Below are 24189 nucleotides of genomic sequence, written 5' to 3'. Positions count from 1 at the left end.
TCTAAACGTGTACGTAACTGGTGCGTATTCGCGATAATAAGGTGATGAGTTGTAGGCAGCTGTGAACATTTTAACTTTAAAACTGGAATTAGAGCAAGGAGGTTTGGGAGCCAAGTTATGCAAGAGATGGGTGTTGAGTAATGGCAAACATCCGAAAGTTTTTTTAAAATATATTTTTATATAAATTCGGTGCCTGGTAAGAGGCGAATTAAAACGGTGAATGCTTATGCTGCTAGTGTGAGATATTACAGCTATAAACAAGTAGGTCAAGCACTGGAGCCACTGGTTATTAAAGTTGTAGCTGTAAACTTTTGAATTTAATAATTCTTCATGCATGATTTGGGAAAGGTTCTGACGATTGAGATATTTTTAAGTCCTAATGTAGTCCGGTCGGCAGTAGTTTGCTGCATAAGCAGTGACCGCAGCATCAGTTGCCTTCGCCCTCAGGGCTCTGCCGCAGTTTGCCCCCAAGCTCCGCCCTTCTTGCGACACCCACTTGTTTACTTCTGGATTCCTAGAAACAATTCGACCGGACTTGATAGCAAAGCTCCAGCAGCCAATCACAGCTCCTGACGTCGCGTCTTTTGTGCCGCTCTTAACCAATTGAAAAGAGTCACCGGGTAGAATTGTGTTTGCATAATATTAGGGCAGCCGGCAATGGCCAATCACGAGCTCGTAGCCGTTTGTGAATAAGTCCAAAAGAGGCGGGACTTCATTCCGAGGCGCAATTGGCTCATTAGGATGCCAATCACTACCCCAGCGAGTGCCCGGCTGGAGGGCGGGGCGAGTGTGCGGTTAAGTTTGGATGCGTGCAGTCAGCTGGCAGTCGGAGGAGGTTTCTGCGCCAGCGGTTTAAATTCGGGCTGCTTTTTAATAAAACGGACTCGGGCCGCGTTTCGTCGCTGCCGTGAAATAAATAAATATATAAAACAAAACCAGTCAGTATGCCGTCAGAGAAATCCTTCAAACAGCGGAGGACTTTCGGTAGGTCTTGGGATTCGCGTTCAGCAGACACGGCGGCCTTGTGAGAGGGCGCAGGGCCTGTTCTCGGGGTCAGCCGCTTTGGGTGGTGCTTATTGCGTTGTTGCGAGTGCTGGTAAAGCTGGAGAGAAGGGCCTCTTGAGCCGAGTGCTGTCTCCGTGTGAAGGTTGTGGCTTCCCTGCAGACGCAGGGCTGTCGATGCGGGTTAGTTCGGTTTCTCTGCAGCAAAACCTCATTTAACCGTTAATTTGGTCCCGCGAGGGGTTGGGGGGGGATGGGGAAATCGCCGAACCCGGAACTCGGATGGGGAGGGTGGAGGAGCTGCAGGATTGCAATGTTTATCTGGGAGTGAAACAGCCCGTCATTGTAAGGCCTTACAAGTAGGTCAAGTGTACCCAGCATGTAACCGTGTGTCTCTCTAATTCTTTTTCAGTTGTATCTCTCAGATTCTGCTTTAATTTTTGATTTTTTTCGATTAATGAAAAAGAAAACCTTTACATTTATATAGCAGCTTTCACGACCACCGGACGTCTCAAAGCGCAATAAGTACTTTTTGAAGTGTAGTTACTGTTGCAATGTGGGAAACGCCACAGCCAATTTGTGCACAACAAGCTCCCACAAACAGCAATGTGATGATGACCAGATAAACTGTTTGTTATGTTGATTGAGGGATAAATATTGGCCAGGACGCCAGGGATAGCTCCCATTTTGGTTGCATCAAAGCACTTTTTTGTTTGATCTTGTTTTTTCCACTTCACTTTTTTTTTTAAGTATCTTGCATCTGCGAAAAAGCCATTTGACTTGTCGAAGCCTATGCTTGTAGTTGTAGTACCTCAATCTCCCATTATATATTGAAACTACCATGACACGGCTGCATTTTGTCACCTTTTCCCCTCTATATATTGCAGTTGAGTGACAAATGGTGTAAACGTGTTACCCAAATAATATTGTTGTAGCAAGCTGTAATGCCACATTTATAAGCCTACCCAAGGGATGAAAGTTAAACAGAAATGGAAGGATATACAGGGAAAGTGAAACAAAGTAGTGGAAAATCTGAAGAGATTCCTCTACAATATTATGAAATAAATGAAACCTTGAATAGATGACGGATTGGCACCATGACAGTTGATCCGTTCATTTCTAGTTTGTAGGCTTCAAGGATGTGTTGATGTCTGGCCAAATTACAGTTGCAGTTTTGCTATAAAGGCACTACATGGAAATTGGATTGATTTGGCCAGCTATTTTTTTCCAGTCACCTTTGGGGGGAAATGAACATTTTGTTTAGAAATTCCCTAAATGTACAAAAAACAACCTTTTGTGGAGATTGATGCTCTAATTTTGTGTGGCATGGGCACCATGTATCTGGTAATGTGTGCTGCCCCACCATTTTTAATTTTAGCAATAATGTAGAGATTGGGAAGATAGTCAGGTTTTTCTCCCCACCCCAATGGAAGATGCTTTATTACAACCCTATTTTCTGTATGCAATGTTGTTGATACATTGTGTTGTCTTATATAAAATCTATAAATCCAGTTTGTGTCATAGTGTATCCTTGCACTTTCCCAGTCCGTGTTTATAATTTTTGTGTAATTAATGAAAATGACAAGTGTGTTTGAGTAGTAGTGTATAGATCAGAGCCTGAATTGCTCATTGTCCCTCTGTCCTTTTTTGTGTTTTGCTTTTAAAATAAACTGAATGCACCTGTGGCATAATTAACTTAATTTCTAAATTGAAATAGCCATTGAGAGTCTGTAAATTACTTTCCTAGATGGGATCAGAGAGGAAACGTTCAGTGGAAATTATGATGTATATGGATGAAGCTGAGAAAGATGGATGTATAGAAGATTTTTTCAATGGGGAAAGAAAATCTCCAACCCTTCTGTGCACAACTTCATGGCTGGTCTGCAAGTAGGATTGGCTGAGGGCTAGGCAACTTGGGTTATCTAATGCAGGAAGGATGTTCCCGATGGCCGGGGAGTCCAGAACCAGGGGTCACAGTCTAAGGATAAGGGGTAAGCCATTTAGGACAGAGATGAGGAATTTCTTCACCTCGAGAGCGGTGAACCTGTGGAATTCTCTACCACAGAAGGCAGTTGAGGCCAATTCATTAAATATATTCAAGAAGGAGTTAGATATATTTCTTAAGGCTAAAGGGATCAAGGGGTATGGGGAGAAGGCCGGGACAGGGTACTGAATTTGGATGATCAGCCATGATCTCATTGAATGGCGGAGCAGGCTCGAGGGGCCGAATGGCCTACTCCTGCTCCTATCTTCTATGTATCTGGTGATGGGCATCTTATGAAAGGAAAATAATTTGAAATGGTGGGAAAACTGGATGATTTTTTAAATGCCATCAACTGTAATGCATGTCCTTTACAAAGAATCTCAGTTGAGTACTGAATCACCACTACTTTGTGTTGCAAAGCTACTAGTCTTGGTGTTCACTTGGTAATGTGAAATTCTGTATCTTGCCTTGTGAACCTTGGTCTTGTTTGTTTCAATGAAGTCCCTGTCAAACTTGCTGATCTGAGTGCGGTTGAATTTTAATGGCGTTGCCAGGAAATACTGGCTTACTATTACTCAACTGTAAAGTCTCTTGATGCCTCTGAGCAGGAATTAAAAGGAAGCTAATGGTCACTGGACTGTAGAGGCTGTCAACTAAGCAGCTCGAATCTTGAGATCTGAAATAGTGGGTATTTGGCTGCTGGCAAAGGAAGGAGTGGATGAGTTTTTCTGCTGAGAAGTTTTTTACATTGAAGTACAAACAATATATCTCAGTAGTTAGATCAGATCAGCCAGGATCTTATTGAATGGCTTGTCTTGAGGAGCCAAATGACCTATTCCTACGTCTTATGTTCTTATGTAGTGATGTATGGAATTGATGACCAGATTTTTCTCTTGGAAGAAGATCGGGTTTATTGCTTCTGAAGTTTAAAATTAATGGGTAACTTGCTAAAGTGAGCATTTTTGGATGTGTTGAGATTCATTTTCCGCTTGGAAGGATATTAAATTTGCTAGATTACTTTAGTGATGTACATTTTTAAGGCTTCTCGTGTTGTAAAGAACCATTTGTGCTAAATAACCCATTCGACATTGCGGCAAGGAAAATACAATTTTTGAAATTTCTAAATTAATCTGGAGGGGTAATTTGGAAGTAATTGCGGTTTTGGTGATTTGTGTACGTATTTCTATGGATATTGTATTGATTGGGAAATTGACATCTTATTTTACAACAAGATTACATCAAACATCCACGCTAGGGTGAGTTTAAAAAAACCTGTAAAAGAAAAACAAGAAATAAAAACAGGAAATGCTGGAAATACTCAGCAGGTCAGGCAGCATCTATGGAGAAAGATGTCAAACTTTTTCACCCACTTACAAGTTTGTACATGTGTACAGTTGTGCCTACTTCTAATATCAACTGTGCAAATGCAGCTCTCCACATATAGTTGTTGAAAATGGAATCCATGTTGCACTAAGGTGTGTAGTACGAAAGCAGTCAACTACCTGTCTTCAAATTCCATCCCTTCCTTTCCCCCTTCCCTATTAGTTGTACATATTTTAAAAAGTCACATGACTTTTTTATTTTGTTGCAGTTAATGAAAGGCTTGAATTTATATAGCACCTTTCATGATCTCAGGATGTCCCAAAACACTTTACAGCCAATGAAGTACAGTTGGAATAAAACAGAAAATGCTGGCAATACTCAACAGGTCAGTCAGCATCTGTGGAGAGAGAGAAACAGAGTTAACGTTTCAGGTCGATGACCGTTCCTCAGAACTGACGAATGGTCATCGACCTGAAACGTTAACTCTGGTTTTTCTCTCCACAGGTGCTGCCTGACCTGAGTGTTTCCAGCATTTTTCTATTTCAGATTTCCTGCATCTGCAGTACTTTACTTTTGAAGTACAGTTAGAACTGAGTTTGGGCAGCAGAGTCTGTATGCTGATTTCCTACACTTATGCTACTAAATCCAATCTCTATCCTAGCAGCAGACCTTTGGGCCATGGAAAAGTGTGTCTACAAGTATGCCATGGGGATAAGGAATCCAGATTTCATGTTGTTGGCACACACGGCTAGTTTCCTGGAACACTAATGTGAATGCAGGTTAAGTGCAGCCTTTATTGGTGACTTCAGGCTATCGGTAATTGACTACATTAGTAAGTGGTATTGTTCCAGGCATTTCAAATGTTAATCCATTAGTAATGCTAATATTAGTTGCAAACCTATACAAAAGCATGTTAGCTGGGAATCCAATCAGGATGACATTTACCTTTGTGTGCATTCTTGCATTATGATGCTTTTGGAATCTCCAGTATAAAAGGAGGGCACCACTACTCCCTCAGGAAGAGTAGAAAATAGTGTTGGACAATAAATCTGGGCTCTTTTGGTGTTTATAGTGCTACCGATGCCTAAGCAATGACCTATTGGGCACATACTTATATGCTTGTTGAGTACAGGCAAGTTTGGGCACAGCTATAGCCTTCCAGTATTCACTGTCAAATTTAATAGTTTGTTGAAATGACTGGATAGATAGAGAGTGCATTAGATGTGCTGTTTTCAAAAGGTGTTTAATAAGTTGTCTCAAAGCCTGTTAGAAAAATTCAGATGTATATTTAAGAGGAAATGTAGAAGCATGGATAGTAAAATTGACTGGAAACACTTCCGGTAAATGGGTGTTGCTCAGATTGGAGAAGATTAGAAATGATGTTCCCCAGGGGACAGTGCTGGGTCCCACACATGTTCTGTGTCTATACAGATGATTTGGATTAAGCATAGAGGAACACAATCTCAATTTGCTGGCCCAAAATTAAGGGGTTTGGCAAATGCCAAAGTAGACACACGACTTCAGGAACAGTTGATTAGTGGAATTGACAGAGAGCTGGCAGATACAGTTTAATGTGGATACTAATGTGAGGTAATGCATTTTGGGAGGAAAAACAAGGAATAGGAGTATATGCAGTGAAAAATACTGAAGGATATGGACTCAAACAAATACTTCCCTGAAAGTAAGTGCAAGTAGATGAAGCCATAAGGCTAGTAACTTTTTTAATGGGTACAAGAATTAAGAAGTAATGAATTTATACAAAACATTGGTTAGGCCACAAATAGAATATTGATATCTAACGAGAAAGGATTAATTAGCAATCTTGTTGTACGAGGCCCCTTGGGTCGGAGCGATCATAATATGATCGAATTCTTCATTAAGATGGAGAATGAAGTAGTTGACTTAGAGACTAGGGTCCTAAATTTAAATAAAGGAAACTTATGATGGTTTGAGGCACGAGTTGGGTAGGATTGATTGGGGAATGTCACTCAAAGGGTTGACGGTGGATAGGCAATGGCAAACATTCAAAGACTGCATGGATGAACTACAGAATTTGTTCATCCCAGTTTGGCATAAAAATAAAACAAAAAAGGTGACTCCACATTGGCTAACAAGGGAAATTAGGGATAGCATAAGATCCAAGGAGAGGACATATAAATTGGCCAGAAAAAGCAATAATCCTGAGGATTGGGAGCAATTTAGGATTCAACAAAGGGATTAATTAAGAAGGGGAAAATAGAATGAGAGTAAGCTTTCAGGGAACATAAAAGCTTTTACAGGTCAGTTTTTATAGATACGTGAAGAGAAAAAGATTAGTGAAGTCAAGCGTAGGTCCCTTGCAGTCAGAATCAGGGGAATTTATAATGGGGAACAAAGAAATGGCAGACCAACTAAATACATATTTTGGTTCTGTCTTCACAAAGGAGGACACAAATAACCTCCCAGAGATGCTGGGGAACATAGGGTCTGATGGAAGGGAGGAACTGAAAGAAATCAGTATTTGTAGGGAAATGGTGTTAGGGAAATTGATGGGATTGAAGGCCGATAAATCTCCAGGGCCTGATAATCTACATCCTAGGGTACTTAAGGAAGTGACCCTAGAAATAGTAGATGCATTGCTGATCATCTTCCAGATTCCATCGAATGTTGGAACAGTACCCATGGATTGGAGGGTAGCTAATGTTACCCCACTATTCAAAAAAAGTGGTAGAGAGAAAACGGGGAATTACAGACCGGTAAGCCTGACATCAGTAGTGGGGAAAATGCTAGAGTCCATTATAAAAGATGTAATAGCAGAGCACTTGGAAAACAGTGACAGGATCGGACAAAGTCAACATGGATTCACAAAAGGTAAATCGTGCTTGACTAATCTACTGGAATTTTTTGAGGATGTAACTGGTAAAATAGGTAAGGGAGAACCAGTGGATGTGGTGTATCTGGACTTTCAGAAGGCCTTCGATAAGGTCCCGCATAAGAGATTAGCGTGTAAAGTTAAGGCACATGGGATTGGGGGCAAGGTATTGACTTGGATAGAGAACTGGTTGGCAGACAGAAAGCAAAGAGTTGGAATAAACTGATCCTTTTCCGAGTGGCAGGCAGTGACCAGTGGGGTACCGCAGGGATCGGTCCTTGGACCCCAGCTATTCACAATATATATTAATGATTTAGACAAGGGAACTAGATGTAATATCTCTAAATTTGCAGACGACACAAAGCTGGGTGGGCGTGTGTGCTGAGAGGAGGATGTCGAGAAACTCCAGGATGATTTGGACATGTTGGGTGATTGGGCAGAAACATGGTAGATGCAATATAACGTGGATAAATGTGAGGTTATCCACTTTGGTGGCAAAAACAGGAAGGCAGATTATTATCTAAATGTCAATAGATTGAGAGAAGGGGAAGTGCAACGAGACCTGGGTGTCCTTGTGCACCAGTCGCTGAAGGTAAGCATGCAGGTGCAGCAGGCTGTTAAGAAGGCAAATGGTATGTTGGCCTTCGTAGTGAGGGGGTTTGAGTACAGGAACAAGGATGTCTTGCTGCAGTTGTACAGGGCCTTGGTGAAACCACACCTTGAATATTGTGTGCAGTTTTGGTCGCCTTATCTGAGGAAGGATGTTCTTGCCATGGAAGGAATTCAGCGAAGATTCACCAGGCTGATACCTGGGATGGCAGGAATGACGTATGAGGAGAGATTGGGTCGATTGGGCTTGTACTCGCTGGAGTTTAGAAGAATGAGAGGTGATCTCATTGAAACTTATAGAATTCTGATAGGACTGGACAGACTAGATGCAGGAAGGATGTTCCTGATGGTCGGGGAGTCCAGACCCAGGGGACACAGTCTAAGGATAAAGGGTAGGCCATTTAGGACAGAAATGAGAAGGAATTTCTTCACCCAGAGAGTGGTGAATCTGTGGAACTCTCTACCACAGAAGGTGGTGGAGGCCAGTTCATTAAACATATTCTAGAAGGAGTTGGATATATTTCTTAAGGCTAAAGGGATCAAGGGGTATGGGGAGAAAGCAGGGACCGGGTACTGAATTTGGATGATCAGCCATGATCACACTGAATGGCGGAGCAGGCTCCTATTTTCTATGTTTCTATAACGTGCTGTTTTGGGTACGTCATATCAAAAGACATTAAAGCCATAATATACAGTATAGATTTACGTGGATGCCAGGGATTGGATCCTGTAGTTAGGAAGAGACATTGGAAACAGTCACACACACTATCTCAGTTGGATTAGAGAAGGTTAAGAGGACATTTGAGGTTTTTAAAATTTATCAACAGTTTTGTAATAGTGTATTGGGAAAGATTACTTCCTCTGGTTGGGAGTTGATGTCCGTTTAAATCACGAGTACAGAGAGAAGTTAATTTCTTCCTGTAGGTGGTTGGAGCATGTAATGCTCTACAGCAGGGAGTGGGTGAGTCCAGGACCACTGCATTTTAAGGATAATTGGATAAGTGTTTTTAGCAGATGATGCAGGGCTGTAGGGAAAGCGCTGGGCAGAAAAGAGCCATCTCACATCACTGGCTAATTGGCTGCCTTCTGTGCTGTAAACATCACTTTCTAAGGCACACACATGAATAATAGCCACTGGTACAAAGTATCAGAGGGTGACAGATGCAGTACTTTCAGGGGCAAAAGAGAAAATTGGTGTGGGAGGGGAAAAAGCACATGTTCACCTCAATCTTTGGACTCGGCTATTGTCTCATTACACATTTCTAAAACCACAACAACTTGTGTATTTATATAGCGGCTTTAACGTCGTAAAACGTCCCAAGGTGCTTCACAGGAGTATTATCAAACAAAATTTGACACCTAACTACATAAGGAGATATTAGGGGAGATGACCAAAAGCTTGGTCAAAGAGGTAGGTTTTAAGGAGAGTCTTTAAAGGATGAAAGAAGTTCAACCTATTCGTAAATGTGACTTCAATTTTCCTTACACATAATAGAAGAATTAAATTTGGCATCAGCAGTGCAGTTGACGGACAATGTTTTATAGTGGTATAAAAATATAGTTTTCAAACACCTCTGCACAGCAGAACTAGGTTGACAAGATGGCCAATTGTCCTCCTGTTGGTAATGTAAAAGGTGACAACTTGACTCTTTTTGGAGTAAAAAAAAACATGCTGGAAATACACTGGTCTGTCGGTGTCTGTAGAGAGAGGTTATCTTCAGATGTTGATTGACCTATGTATTTCCAGCATATGCAGATTTGTCTTTCTGCATTTGCCTCTTTGGGCAGGGTGGGGGGGGGGGGGAAACTAAGAGAAACTTTCCTTACAGCTGTGCATTCTGGCTCCATTTGCCATGATACCTCTGCAGTTGTTGACTTGCTCAACCATTCTTCACTTCTACCTTTGTCCTTATTCCCAGCAAAATCTTCACTGTTTCTGATTCCTGCTGCCCCCACCCCTGATGATGGCCCTTATTTTAATTCTCTCAAGCCTAAGGGGCAAAACCTGAACATACTGCACAACTGGCTTGGCCACCTCATCAGATCTGGCTTGACCACATCATCAGATCTGGCTTGACCACATCAAGTTCTTCTGGGCCTTTCCTTTTCTAAAACTGCCCACCACTCTAGGATCATCCTGGAGGGCAAAGCTCAGCCTAGGCTCCTTCACTGCTAAATGCCTCCTTAAACCCCTCTCTTAACAGCTTAAATTTAAAATTCTCATTGTGCTTAAATACCTCCCATGGCCTCATCCTAGCTCGCTCACCTGTTCCAACCCCCCTTCCCCACTAACATATCTCCAGTTCTTTGAATCTGCCCTCTTGTGCATTCCCCTTCCTCCCTTTGCCCCAACATTCATGGTCATGTCTTCAGCTGCCTAGGTTCCAATGTCCTTCTGCCTCTCCTTTTTTAAGTGGTTTCTTAAAACTCACCCCATTGATCAAGCTTCTAATTTCTCCCATTTGGCTAGACCTTTGTTTTTTCCTTATGTCTCTGAATCACTTTGGGATGTTTTCCCTGCATTAATGGTGCTATATAAATACAAGTTTTGATTACATAGGATATACTGCACAGAAACAGGCCATTCGGCCCAACCAGTCCCTGCCAGCGTTTATGCTCCACTCGAGCCTCCTCCTGTTTTTCCTCATCTAAATCTATCAGTATAACCCTCTATTCCCTTCTCCCTCATATGCTTGTCTAGCCTCCCCTTAAATGCAGCTATACTATTCACTTCAACCACTCCCTGTGGTAGCGAGTTCCACATTCTCACCACTCTCTGGGTAAAGAAGTTTCTTCTGAATTCCCTATTGGATTTCTTGCTGACTACCTTATATTGATGGCCTCTAGTTATGCTCTCCCTCACAAGTGGAAACATTCTTTATCCACTCTATCAAAACCTTTCATAATTTTAAAGACCTCTATTAGGTCACCCCTCAGACTTTTTTCAAGAGAAAAAGAGACCCAGCCTGTTCATCCTTTCCTGATGTATACCCTTGCATTTCTGGTACCATCCTTGCAAATCATCTTCTCCAGTGCCTCTGTGGGGAATGCACAAGAGGGCAGATTCAAAGAACTGGAGATATTTTAGTGGGGAAGGGGGGTTGGAACAGGTGAGAGAGATAGGATGAGGCCATGGAGGGATTTAAGCACAATGAGAATTTTTAAGCTGTTAATATGGCGATTAGAACTGTACGCAGTACTCTAAGTGTGGTCTAACCAAGGTTCCATGCAGGTTTAGCATAACTTCCCTACTTTTCAATTCTATACCTCCTAGAAATAAACCCTAGTGCTTGGCTTGCCTTTTTTAATGGCCTTGTTAACCTGTGTCGCTACTTTTAGTGATTTGTGTATTTGTACTCCGAGATCCCTTTGTTCCTCTACCCCACCTAGACTCGCACCCTCCAAGTAATAAGTGACCAACCTATTCTTCCTAACAAAATGTAAGACCTCGCATTTATCTGTGTTGAACTTTTTTTTGTTTATGCGGGTTTGTTTTATCTGAATATATCTGTGCAGTCACAGTTCAGATCAGTAGTGCAAACAAACCTAATGGCAGACCGTGGTGTTCCTGAAGGGTCTGTGCTGGAGCCACTGCTTTTTTTTGATGTATATAAATGACCTGGATTTTGGAATACAGAGTAGAATTTCTAAATTTGCAGATGACCCCAAACTTGGGGGTGTGGCAAACAGTGATGATACCAATCGACTGCAACAGGACATAGAAAGGCTCTCAGAATGGGCAGACAATTGGCAAATGGAATTTAATACCGAGAAGTGTGAGGTGATGCATTTGGCAGAAGGAACAGGGAGGCAATATATATTTAATATAACTACATATAACCTCGGCCCCTATTACATTTTCACTTTTTTTTTATCCACACCTTTATTTTGGTTTTCCCCTGCCCCCCCCTTTTTCTCTCTCCCACATGGCAGCTGTCTCCCATTCTGCCAGTGCATTTCACACCTAATCCAGAGCCATCTTTTGTCTCCACTAGTCCTATCACCATCTCGTCTGGTTTTGAATACCTCTTAATGTCTCTTTTTTGTTCTCTTCCAGCCCGGCCTCGTAATCTATTTCATTCCCTGTGCCTCTTTAGTCTTGATGAAGGGTTTTGACCCGAAACGTTGACTCTAATTTCTCTCCACGGATGTTGCTTGGCCTGCTGAGTTTTTCCAGCATTTTCTGTTATTTTGGATTTCCAGCATCTGCAGTATTTTGCTATCATACACTTAATGGCACAATTTCAAAGAGTGTACAGGGACAGAGGGACCTGGGAGTTAATGTGCATAGGTCCCTGAAGGAGGCAGGACATAGAGTGGTTAGCAAAGCATATGGGATCTTGGGCTTCATAAATAGAGATATTGAGTACAAAAGTAGAGAAGTTATGCTGAACCTTTATAAAGTGCTAGTTAGGCCGCAACTGGAGTATTGCGTCCAGTTCTGGTCACCACACTTTAGAAAGGATGTGAAGGTCCTTGAGAGGGTGCAGAGGAGATTTACCAGAATGGTTCTGGGGATGGTGGATCTTAGCTACAAGGACAGGTTGGAGAAGCTTGATTTGTTTTCATTAGAGCAAAGGGGGTTGAGGGGTGATTTGATAGCGGTGTACAAGATTATGACGGGTTTGGATAGGCTAGATGGGGAAAGGCTGTTCCCACTAGTTGATGGTACAAGAACTAGGGGACACCGATTTAAGGTTTTGGGCAAGAGATACAGGGGGATGTGAGGAAAAACTTTTTTACGCAGTGAGTGGTGAGGACCTGGAACTCTCTGCCGACGGAAGTGGTGGAAGCGGAGACACTCGATGTTTTCAAGGGGAGACTAGATAGGCACTTGAGGAAAATAAACTTGCTGGGCTATGGGGATAGAGCGGGGTAATGGGACTAACTGGATTGCTCTACAGAGAGCCGGCACGGATAGCCGCCTCCTATACCATTATGACTCTGACTCTATATTGGTGGGGACCAGTATTGGATGCAGTTATGGCATTGGTAGAAAGCAATCTTGAAAGGTCTGTGTGGTACAAAGATAGTTGTTGAATACATTTGTGATTGATGCTAAGGGTATTTTATGAGCAACTCTCCCTTTCAGTGTTTTCGTTGCACTCCTTCTAAAATGGATCTTGCTTCCCCTACGGTCCAGAAGTTGCATTCTCTTTGATATCTGCTCTGCAGAGATCCTGTGCCTTTGGGGACACTCTTAGCTAGCTGCACTTTTTTACTTTGGCCATAGTTTTGGAAGAAGGAAATACCAATATGACATTCAAGTTTTAGGCTCCAAAGTGAATTACTAGGTTTATTTATAGTAATTTAAAAAGTAAAATCTCTTGAACATTTTCATTCTATGCAACCTATTGCTAAACTCCCAGACTTTGGAAGATGTATTCTACTCCTTCAACTGTAACCAATGTACACCTTCTGTATCTCAAGTTGTGCTGGAGCAGCAGGCAAAATGTCATTGCAGTTCCTCGAGTCACTCCATGTTGCCTGCTTTTATTTATTTTTGTGATATGATGTTGCTGGCAAGGCTAGCACTTACTGCCCATCCCTAGTTGCTGTTGAGAAGGCAGTGGTGAACTTTCTTTAACTGCTGCAGCCCGTGTGGTGAAGGTACTCCCACGATGCTGTTGTTGGGTAGGGTGTTCCCCAATTTAGACCCAGTGATGAGGAATGGTGATATATGTCCCAAGTCCAGATAGTGTGTGACTTGAAGGGGAATTGGAGTTGATGGTGTTCCCATGCACCTGCTGCCCTTGTCCTTCTAGGTGGTGGAGGTTGTGTGTTTTGGAGGTGCCTAGGTGACTTGCTGCAGCGCATCCTGTCGATGGTAAACACTCCAGCCATGGTACGCTGGTGGTGGAGAGACTGGATGTTTAAGCTGGTGGATCGGATGCCAGTCAAGTGGACTGCTTTTGTCCTGGATACTGTTGAGCTTTTTGAGTGTTGCAGCTGCACCCATCCAGGCAAGTTAGGAGTGTGATAAATCCTTCCACTTGTGCCGTGTAGGTGGTGGAGAGACTTTGGGGGGTCAAAAGGTGAACCACTCGCCGAAGAATAATCACTCTGCATTATTTTCTCACTCACTGAGCAATCCCCAAGCCCAGGCTATATACTTCCTATTTTCTTTGATTTGCTCAGATAGGCAGTGAATTCAATTCACATGCATGAATGTTGATGTGTGCTTCTCTGTGATGTTGCAAAGTGAATTGAACACCGAGTGGCTGTCATTCACACCTCTGAAATGTTTTTGGTTTGATTAGCATAAATTGGCATGGAAAAGACTGTTTTATGATTGGATTTTTTTCCATTCTTAAGAGCTGAAGCTTTCAAGTTGGGAGCTTGGGCGGTTTGGGGAACCTTGCACGATGCTGGAAATCTGAAATAACAACAGAAAATGCTGGAAAAACTCAGGCGGCCAGGCAACATCCGTGGAGAGAAATTAGAGTCGACGTTTCGGGTCTAACCCTTTTTCAAAACCGTTTTGAAAAAGGGTTAGACCCGAAACGTCGACTCTAATTTCTCTCCACGGATGTTGCCTGGCCGCCTGAGTTTTTCCAGCATTTTCTGTTATTGGGGAACCTTGGCTTTGTATGTGTATATGGGCGGGTGGCGCCTTGCTTGGTGTACATGGCTCTTCCTTTTAGTGTGTCATTTTGTGTATTGGGGACTTGTTTTCTATAAGGGCCTTGCTTTTTTGCATGTTTGGGGATTACTTTTATGGGGATGGTTTATCTATTATGGTAGATCTAGTTTTTTTTTGTGTATGGAGGGTCTCTCTTTTGAGCATCTTGTTTTTTGTATGTATATAGGGGCTGTATTATTGCATAATTATTTTTTGGCCCACTCTCTGGTTTTGCTCCAAAAGGTTGGAAATCCATGGCCATGTGAATAGAGAGGAATTGTTGGAGGTCTGTTGTAGATCTCCAGACTATTTTGGACTAGAGAAAGTATAAGGAGGAGGATTGTATGACTTTTATCAATACAATGCCAGTTAGAGGGTTCTGCAATTTTGTGTTCTAAAATAATTACGGTGCTATTTTACAGAGCAGAGAGTGGAAGATGTGCATCTTATTCGAGAACAACATCCCAACAAAATTCCTGTGAGTATTGGGTAGATTTAAAATTAAAATGGCTTTGGTTCCAAGATAGTTTTTATAATTTTTAAATGGTAGTGTTCTGTAAAATGGCTATTGAGCATTCATTTAATATAGCACAATTATTGGGTCGTTGTGACATGTGTTTGGTCAGTTTGGCCAATTAAATTTATGTAGTGAGAAACCTGTGCAACCAGGCACCCCAAATGCCGGACGCTTGCCGACGGTCCCAAATAACTTGCAATGTAATAGATAGAAACTGCATCTTGAAACCACGGATACTCGCAAATTACAAACTGCGGACAACTTTCGATGCAATGCACCAAGTCAATTTACAACTCAAAACGTGCAATCAAGTGCGATGCGGCAGTGGGTGAAAAAACTGCTTTTGTGTAATGGAGATCTCTTTACCCAGCATGCATAACGACAGAGAAACCACTCTATCTCTGGGATTGAATGCTTGCACGGTTCTATCACGTGGATAGAGGAGTTTCTCTGCCACTTTGGATGCTGGGTAAAGGGATCTCCATTACACAAATGTCGGGAACTGCCAGTTGGGAATCTGGGGTAGGCTGAAATCGCGAGGAGCTCGAATTGTGGGTAGAGGGAGACTGGGGAATGGGGTAAGAAGGGGGCTGGGGAGAGATTGGTTTTCCCCTTTCCCTGCCCCTTCCCCTCTTCGCCTGCTCTCAGGTGGCCTTCTCGTTTTTGGAACTTTTCACCTAACAACTGCTGGTGCAAAACCACAAATGAAGATTCTCAACTACAAGGAACCCAACCGTTATAAGGTAAATCCGATAACATTTGTAGAAGTCCTGTGGTCCAGGAATGCCTCCAACCAGAGTTGGCAACCCAATCCACCAGTATGCCGGGTACTGATGAGTTGCTAACAGCCCCTCAGCACTTCAAACATTAGCAGCTGCAGCACACGGAAGGAGGGAATCATGGACAGGGGTCTGCAGGACAATATATCCCCTCCCATCCCCCAATTTGGCTGGGATCTGCCAGGCACTCTGGCCCTACAGCAGCCACCTCCCCTTGTGCAGGCTGCCAATGTAGCGAATCCAGAATCCGGACATCCCTCCCTCAATACAAAAGGACCCTGGGATGGAAATGATCTAGGAAACCAAATGAACTGAAATCCCATCCTACTGGCAAGGCTCCAGAGTTAAACACGATCCCAGGTGAAGACAAAACAAAAGGCATGCTGCAGGAGATGCAGCCAATCCCAGGATACTTGGCTCATCCGGTTTACTGTCCATACAAAGACCATTTTGAAAATAAGGTCACCTGCAAATAAAGGACACCTGATGCAAGCCGCTTAGATGTTCCTAATTTACGGGTCTCACTATCTTTTTCCTACTAAATTAATTTTATTTGTCAAGGTTTATGATCTTGTTTATACATTGAAAGCCATTCAAACACTGTCAAAACAAATGTCAATGCAATGTTGGCATATTTTTCACTCCACTTCTGTAGAAGAAATTGTAATTTAATTTATAATAACCCCTCTTGGGTACTTTGCCCCCCCCCCCCCCCCCCCAACCCCCTCAATCCCTACCCCAACCCATCACTGCCGTTCTGCTGCCATCCTGGGCTCAAATCCCCCTTGGATAAGTCCACAGCTACCCCTTGTCTTGGCCTTCTCCGAAAGGTTTGTTGATACTCTTGTTAAGCCTCCTTATGAGTAGCTACACCAACTGCTCCATCCTTCTCCCTTACCAACCTCCTCCTCATCCTGCTCACTCCGCCCACCGCTGCCTCCACAGACTCTGCCAGCGGATCAGCAATCACTGCCCCTCTGCATTTCCCTCCGCAATGTCTGTTTTCTCGTGATCAATGCTCTTGCCCTCCAAGATCTTATTGTGGATGATTGCATTGACATGGCTTTGAATGAAATTTGGCTCATAGGTGGTGACACCTTGCCCCTTATTGAAGCCTCCCAGCCTGTCTATACTTTCCATCACCTGCCTCACCCAAACCACTGGGGTGGCGGTGTGCCTCATACCGCTAAATCACACCTTGATCTAAATACCGCCCCTTGACATTCAATGGCATTATCATCGCTGAATCCCCCACCATCAACATCCTGGGGGTCACCATTGACCAGAAACTTAGCTGGACCAGCCACATAAATACTATGGCAACAAGAGCAGGTCAGAGGCTAGGTATTCTGCGGCAAGTGTCTCACCTCCTGACTCGCCAATGCCTTTCTGCCATCTACAAGGCACAAGTAAGGACTGTGATGGAATACTCTCCACTTGCCTGGATGAGTGCAGCTCCAACAACACTCGAAGCTCGACACCATCCAGGACAAAGCAGCCTGCTTGATTGGCACCCCATCCACCACCTTAAACATTCACTCCCTCCACCACTGGCGTAAAGTGGCTGCAGTGTGTACCATCTACAAAATGCACTGCAGCAACTCACCAAGGCTTCTTCAGCAGCACCTCCCAAACCCGCAGCCTCTTCCACCTAGAAGGACCAGGGCAGCAGACGCATGGGAACACCACCACCTCCAAGTTCCCGTCCAAGCCGCACATCATCCTGACTTAAAAGTATATCGCCAATCCTTCATCGTCACTGAGTCAAAATCCTGGAACTCCCTACCTAGCAGCACTGTGGGAGTACCTTCACTACATGCACTGCAGCGGTTCAAGAAGGCGGCTCACTACCACCTTCTCGAGGGAAATTAGGGATGGGCAATAAATGCTGGCCTTGCCAGCGACGCCCACCCGATAAAAATGAATTAAAAGAAAAACTCTTCCCCTGACACCTGCTGCCTTCAGATCCTTTGAGCACCTCACCTCGTTCCACTCCTCTCGCCTCATTTTAAAATCCTTGTTCTCCACTCGCGCCCCATCCCGAGTTTCTCCCTGCAATATCCTCCCTCAGCTTCTGTACTGACTGACCTCCTCATCCCTGGTGACTTCCATCTCCATTTCAACTTGCTTTGCCCTCCCTGATTTCACTGTCCTCCCTAAACCTCTCCCTCCATATAAATTCTTCTACCCATATTCATGGCTACCCTGTCAAACTTGCCAACTCTGTGGCTTTTCTACTTCCATGGTCTCCATCACTTCCTTGTATCTTTAACAACCCTTATCCCTCTTCCTTCTGTATCTGCCATGCAAAAAGCTCTTCCAAGTCACTTACAACCCCACTTTCAAACTCATAACTGCCTAGCTTTTGGCCTTCCATTTGCCGCACTACTTCAGCAGCTGTCAATCTGCTCAACTACAACCATAGCTCCACCTTTGCCCTTGTCCCTAGTAGAACCTTTCCCTCAAGTGCAAGTGATGCAAACTTGCGCAAATCTGTCGCACAGCACATTTAGCCATCACCACATCAAGCACTATCGGGCTCCTCTCTGCTCTGCAAAACTGTTCAATACTCCAGGATCATTCTCAACAGCAAGTATAACCCTCTGCTTTTTCTCCATCACCATCTCTCTGAACCCCCTCCCCCACCCCACCTCGCTTCTAACAAGTATAGTCACTGTTGTAATGTAGGGAAAGATGGCAGTCAATTTATGCACCAGATACCTGACCAGTTTCTGTTTTTGTGATTTTGGTTGATGGATTAAGTTTTGCCAGGGGAACGCTCCTGCTCCTCTTCGAATAGTGTAATGGGATCTTTTACGCACACCAGAGAAGGCAGATGGGGCATTGTTTTAATGTCTCATTCCACTGACAGCGATTGACAGTGCAGTGCTACTGCACTAGAGTGTTAGCCTAGATTGCATGCTCAAGTCTCCTGAAGTGGAGCTTGAATTCATGATATTCTGGCTTGGAGGAGAGAGTATTACCACAGAGCCAAAACAGCTACTGAACTGTGTTGTACTTTTATGTTTTTCAGGTCATAATTGAACGGTACAAGGGAGAAAAGCAATTGCCTGTGTTGGATAAGACCAAGTTTCTTGTCCCCGACCACGTAAACATGAGTGAACTTATCAAAATCATAAGGTAAGCTTTTAGTTCACAATTGAGAAATGGCTTGTTGCCTTGCCCATAAAAAGTGTTGGAACATTCTGTTCTGAGATTGTTATGCCCAATGCTAATCATTTTAATCAACAAAAATTTGAATTATTTGGACTGTGAATTTGAGCTCATGCCCGTGGCTCCCAAGTCACTGTTGCATGCCTCTTAGCTGATTTATGAAGCAGCATTATCTGGGGTCTACGAGCTGCTTTACTGCATGCCAACTTGCTCAAGAAATGGTGAATAATAGCATTGTTAAAATACTCCCAAGATTTAATCGAAGGTTCTTTCTACGAGTTCCTTTTTAATGGTGGGAGTCTTTTTCATTAGTATAAAATACAAATGAAGTCACCTAAACCTTTGCTCTTCAAAGTGAAATGATCATTGCTGAGGAATGGAACTCACTTCGGGCATTGCACACTTTTTTGATTTCTGTTTTCCATGTCGGCCATCATTTTGGTCCAGTTTACTGGATTTGATGCAAATGAAAGTAGATTGATTTGTCAGTGTTTTTGGTCAACCAAATGTCTGATATGTGCTGGAACCCATCATCGTGCTTGAGTCTCCAAACCAAAAGTTACTGAGAAATAAGCGGAGGTAACAAGTATCTCTTTGCTCAATTAAAAACAAAATGCTGGCAATATTCAGCAGGTCAGGCAGCATCCGTGAAGAGAGGAACAGAGTTAATGCTGCAGGTTGATGACCTTTTCATCTGAACTTTTTGCTTTTGTATCTGCTCAATATGGTCACGCATAGGTGCACACCTAACTTCCCTAATTCCAGAGAGATTGGGCACATGTTAGCAAGCGTTAAGGCTGGGGAAGACCCAAGTATGTGCAAGGGTCTGACTGAAATTCTGCGAGCTAAAACCATGCAGCTGGCCAGATAGCACGATTAAGCTTCCTGCTGCTTGTCCAGTCAGGCCCACCCTGCTCATTAAGGCATTGGCTTGCTGGATTATTTGGAGATTATGGGCGGCACGGTGGCATAGTGGTTAGCACTGTTGCCCCACAGCGCCAGAGACCCGGGTTCGAATCCGGCCTCGGGCGACTGACTGTGTGGAGTTTGCACATTCTCCCCGTGTTTGCGTGGGTTTTCTCCGGGTGCTCCGGTTTCCTCCCACAGTCCAAAGATGTGCGGGTTAGGTTGATTGGCTATGATAAATTGACCCTTGGTGTTAGGGGGACTAAATACGTGGGGTTACAGGGATAGGGTGGGGTATGTGTTGGTGTAGGGGTTACGGGGATCACAATTGCCTCCCCACCCACCAGGGTTTTTATCGGCCCCCCAGAATTGGAACAGTAGCTGCTTACATTTACATGCTTAAAAAGTGACTTCCGACTTTTGGACTTCATCATTAAATTTATATCGGGCATTATATTTAGTCAGAAATGCAGGCACAGTGGGGGAAATTCAGATTGTATAAATCTCCCAGTTATTAAACATAAATATCCCACCCAACTTCTGGTTATATATGCTATTACCGAACATATATGCTAAAAATACCAAAATATTCTTTAATACTTAGAAAGATAAATTTTTTAAGAGAAACTGAACAGAGTGGTTGTAAAAATGATTCGATCAGTTGAAGGTTAAGTACAGTTTACAAGACTGTTCTTGGAAAGTAAGGATGTGAAGTGCAAACTTCAGATTTTTTCTTTTGACCTCAAATAATGCCCTGTTATTGGTACTGAAAGGACAACTTAAAAGGGATCAAGTACTGATATTCCATTGTAAGCAATATGCAAAGAATGAAATTGACTTTTTCTATTTTAAATGTGCTTGTTTTAGTAATAACACTGAGGAAGTACAGAAATTTAAAACCATAGCCCTCAAAGGAAGATTGCACATTAATTTTACATTTTTTTCCTTCTCTTGTAGTTACCCATTGTCACTGTGTAGGGTGAAACTTAAATGATGTGTTGGGAAGGTATTCTATAATGGAGTGCATTGCAGCGAAACAGTTCTCCATTGTCTGCACGAGTGGTTTTTCTAGCAGGAGTGGGAGCCTGCCTCAGCTAGGGTACTGAGGTAGATAGCAGCACCCCAAACTGGTAAAAATCCACTAACTTCACACACATTCTGGCTTGTATGGTTTAGTACAATACCAGACCGTGCCTTTTCCCCTGATTTATAACTTGAAGTTGCTGTTGGAATTTGCTGCAATGAGATCCTTTGATTATCAAGACTTTGATTTATGGCACTTGTAAAATTTGGGGAAGTTGTAATTTTGCTGATGGTTAAGTGCTAATGTTGCGTTCTAATGTGTATGGAGGAGGGGAAATGACCAAATGAAATCAATTATTTATTTATTTTCTATAATATCTGCTTTCTAACGTGCTTTATAGGAGGCGTCTGCAGCTAAATTCAAATCAGGCCTTTTTCCTGTTGGTGAATGGGCACAGCATGGTTAGTGTTTCCACACCCATATCTGAGGTTTATGAACGCGAGAAGGATGAAGATGGTTTCCTCTACATGGTCTATGCATCCCAGGAGACCTTTGGAATGGACACGGCACTGTAACCATAATCCGGTTTGGAATACCTCCCTCCAATGTTCCTGTAGTGACCCTGCCATAACGCATTGCAAAACAAAAGGCAGTTTACCCAGCTCAACCAGGAATGAGAAGAGGTGATGCATAGAATTATTTGGAAATAGAAGTTGATAGTGTAACTGCAGTCTTTTGCTTGTTAGGTTCTCAAAATTGAGTACTGTATTCTTGTAAATGCTGTCTGCAGCAAGTTTAAGCCAAATCCTAATCGTGTTCAGAGAGCATCAGGTATCTTGTATTGGCTACAAACTCTAAGTAAATTGAAGTAATTTTTTTTAAAGCAACATTGACCGAGCAGACAATTTTGCTTTGAGTGAGATTATCAAAAATTGCATTAAAAAAAACTTTAAACCCTACTTAATTCATATTTCAAAGTGCCATTATTGTTGGAGAGCCATTAAATGGTTGACCTTCATAAAATGGCTGTATTTATAACTTTTATCTATCACTGTTATATGTCCACCTGCATTCAATATTGAGACTTTGGCATGAAATTTAAATGGCTGTGAAAATACTGCAAGTAGTAGTGTGCATCCTGCAACACCGTGAGGCGGGGCCATTCTTTGTGAATGAGCTGCTAAGCAGGGCAGCCAAGAATTAATGCTTATAGCAGGTTCCATCATTGGAAAAGGATGACCATTTAATTTTACAAAGTCCTCTGCTTCAATTTCTCAGAAAATTCCACAGTGTATAACCTCTCAACATCCCTCTCCATTCAGTGTCACCAATCCAGGGCAATTTTAAAAATCCTCTTTATTCACTTGTGAACAGGCATTTGTTTACTTGCAGATTAATTTCTAATCTGTTTCACAAATATATGTAATCTCTAGCTATTCCTGCTCTTGCTAGGATTTACTAATTGGTGAATTTATTATTGGCTATATGAAAAATAAATCCACATTCTAAATATTATATCTAGAACATGTCTGTTGTGAAACAATGGTAGCAGAGTATCAATAAAAAGTTTTGAAATAACTTCCAAAAATGCATCATCTAAATATACCCTAGTCTGCAGAAATAGCATACGAATCATAAACTGCCATACTATTTTTCATTTGAACCTTGGTGAAATTAAGTTAACCCTACATTTTATTGTACGTGTACTTGTTCTCAAACTAATGCTTATTTGATTTTATCGGGAAGTAAGTTGGTTAACCCTTTCTCTGCTGTATACCAATATTTCTTTTGGACCATAAATTTGGAATCCGTCCTTTTGGAGGGCTTGGTTGCCAGAATACATGGCGCATCTAGATTGTAAATTCACATACCAGTCATAACTTTTAATTTTTCACCTCTTACCTGTACATCTAAAGATTTTCTTCTATTTTGTTTCCTGACATTATGTATTTCTAACTCTTATCTTTGTACTATAAAGTGTATTTAAACAAAACTTGTTCTGAAGTTCTTGGACGACCAACAGAACAGGAAGTTTAAGAATACGAAGCTGACTAAATAATTGAGCTTAAAATATGACTTGTGCATAGCTTCATGTGTTAATGTGTTAACAGTGGAGGCCGTCTCTTTCCTGAGGCACTGCTTTTGCTGCATACATTAAATACCAGAAGGAGTAGTAATTACTTTCTAGCATCCTCCAATTACCACACTGTAAAGAGTTACAGGCACTGAGTCAGTAAAAGGGTTAATAACATTAAAGTTTATGCGTCCTGTTATTGCCTGGAACTGTTGTACTATTAGTTGTAAAGTTAACTACTGCTGGTACTGTCGACATTTGGTGGGGAATTGGCTGCATTCTGGAATTCTTGATGTAATACTGCAAGTTATTCAAGACAATTCTAATGGGTTTGCCGAATGTGCAGTATTATATCAGAATATTTACAGCTGTTACTAATCCACATTCCAAAATCTGTCCTAAAACAGAAGTCACTTAATGAGAATTATTAACTGCCAATAAAACAATGATGTTGCTGTCTTTAGAAAATTGGTGCCAGATGTTTCCATTGTCACCAGTATTTCACTTCGTGTCTCCACTGTACACTTCACTCTGATTACGGTATTAAGTCACTGAAAACAGAATGCAGCAAAAAGTCCAAAAATGTTCAACAGTGCCTTTTTAGTTTTTAATTGTCATTTTAATTTTTTACATTTGCATAAATTCTGGAAATGCTTCAGTCATTCAGGATCTTCACTAATGTATATTTTCAAAAGTACATAAAACAAATTTATGTATTTTGTAAATTAGAATTTTTTTTAAATTGTATTACTTTGGATCTGCTGTTGACAAACCTGAACTGACGACTTGTAAATATACTGTATATGATCTACTGTTTGAGTTGTGTGCCTGTATGGAAAGATGTATTTGCCCTTTTCAAAATAAATGAGAAAGGTATGGGATCTTGTTTGCTATTTTTCAGCAGTACATATACAAGGGTATACACACAGTAAAACCTACTGCTGTTCATCTGTGACTTTTATCGTTTCTCTGATTTAACACATTAACTTGCATGTAAGTAAATTAGACGATCTTTCAAGTGCTATTCAAATATCTGCAAAAAAATAATTGTCGTCATTGCATAGTTTGAAGGTGGTGGGGGTGGGGGGTGGGGCGCTACTATCCCTTCAAGTGACTAACCACACATGGGCAAGCCAGCTTTACTGTAATATTTGATCAGTGCAATTCATTTTTGTGCTGTCAGACCTAGTCTTTGACTGTATGGAGAAGTTTATAAAGTTCATAATGCTGACTTGTCACCAATCCTTTTTTAATATTGGTCAAATCTTAACTGATACGAGCTTCTAGGTTTCACATTCTGTCGTGTGTGTCCGCTGTTGCAGGA

The 24189-nt window shown here is 42.2% G+C and overlaps 1 protein-coding gene across 2 annotated transcripts; it reads left to right on the top strand.

Moving 5' to 3' along the window:
* The first annotated feature begins 726 nt into the window (after nucleotides 1-726).
* On the top strand, nucleotides 727-23746 carry LOC147116565 (microtubule-associated protein 1 light chain 3 beta). 2 transcript variants are annotated; one of them, XM_085991618.1, is made up of 4 exons: nucleotides 796-984; nucleotides 14814-14869; nucleotides 18722-18828; nucleotides 21192-23746. In XM_085991618.1, the coding sequence occupies exons 1-4, from the start codon at nucleotides 945-947 to the stop codon at nucleotides 21364-21366; spliced, it is 378 nt and encodes a 125-aa protein (XP_085847744.1). In that variant the 5' UTR covers nucleotides 796-944; the 3' UTR covers nucleotides 21367-23746. The 2 variants fall into 2 exon arrangements, with proteins under 2 accessions (XP_085847743.1, XP_085847744.1); XM_085991617.1 differs by lacking the exon at nucleotides 14814-14869 and having other exon boundaries at nucleotides 727-984.
* The last annotated feature ends 443 nt before the right edge of the window (nucleotides 23747-24189 follow it).

The sequence above is a fragment of the Somniosus microcephalus genome, chromosome 6, assembly GCF_052327205.1.
Source record: "Somniosus microcephalus isolate GS21.2 chromosome 6, FLI_Smic_1.0, whole genome shotgun sequence".
NCBI lineage: Eukaryota > Metazoa > Chordata > Chondrichthyes > Squaliformes > Somniosidae > Somniosus > Somniosus microcephalus.
Note: the sequence above shows the minus strand (reverse complement) of the source record. Positions and strands in the feature narration are given on the sequence as shown.

Excerpts from the sequence above, each read along its gene's own strand:
- LOC147116565 (XM_085991617.1), top strand. The coding sequence starts at position 742 with ATGCCAATCACTACCCCAGCGAGTGCCCGGCTGGAGGGCGGGGCGAGT. Across the intron at positions 985-18,721 it reads CAAACAGCGGAGGACTTTCG|GTCATAATTGAACGGTACAA; the intron begins GTAGGTCTTGGG and ends TATGTTTTTCAG. Across the intron at positions 18,829-21,191 it reads GAACTTATCAAAATCATAAG|GAGGCGTCTGCAGCTAAATT; the intron begins GTAAGCTTTTAG and ends CGTGCTTTATAG.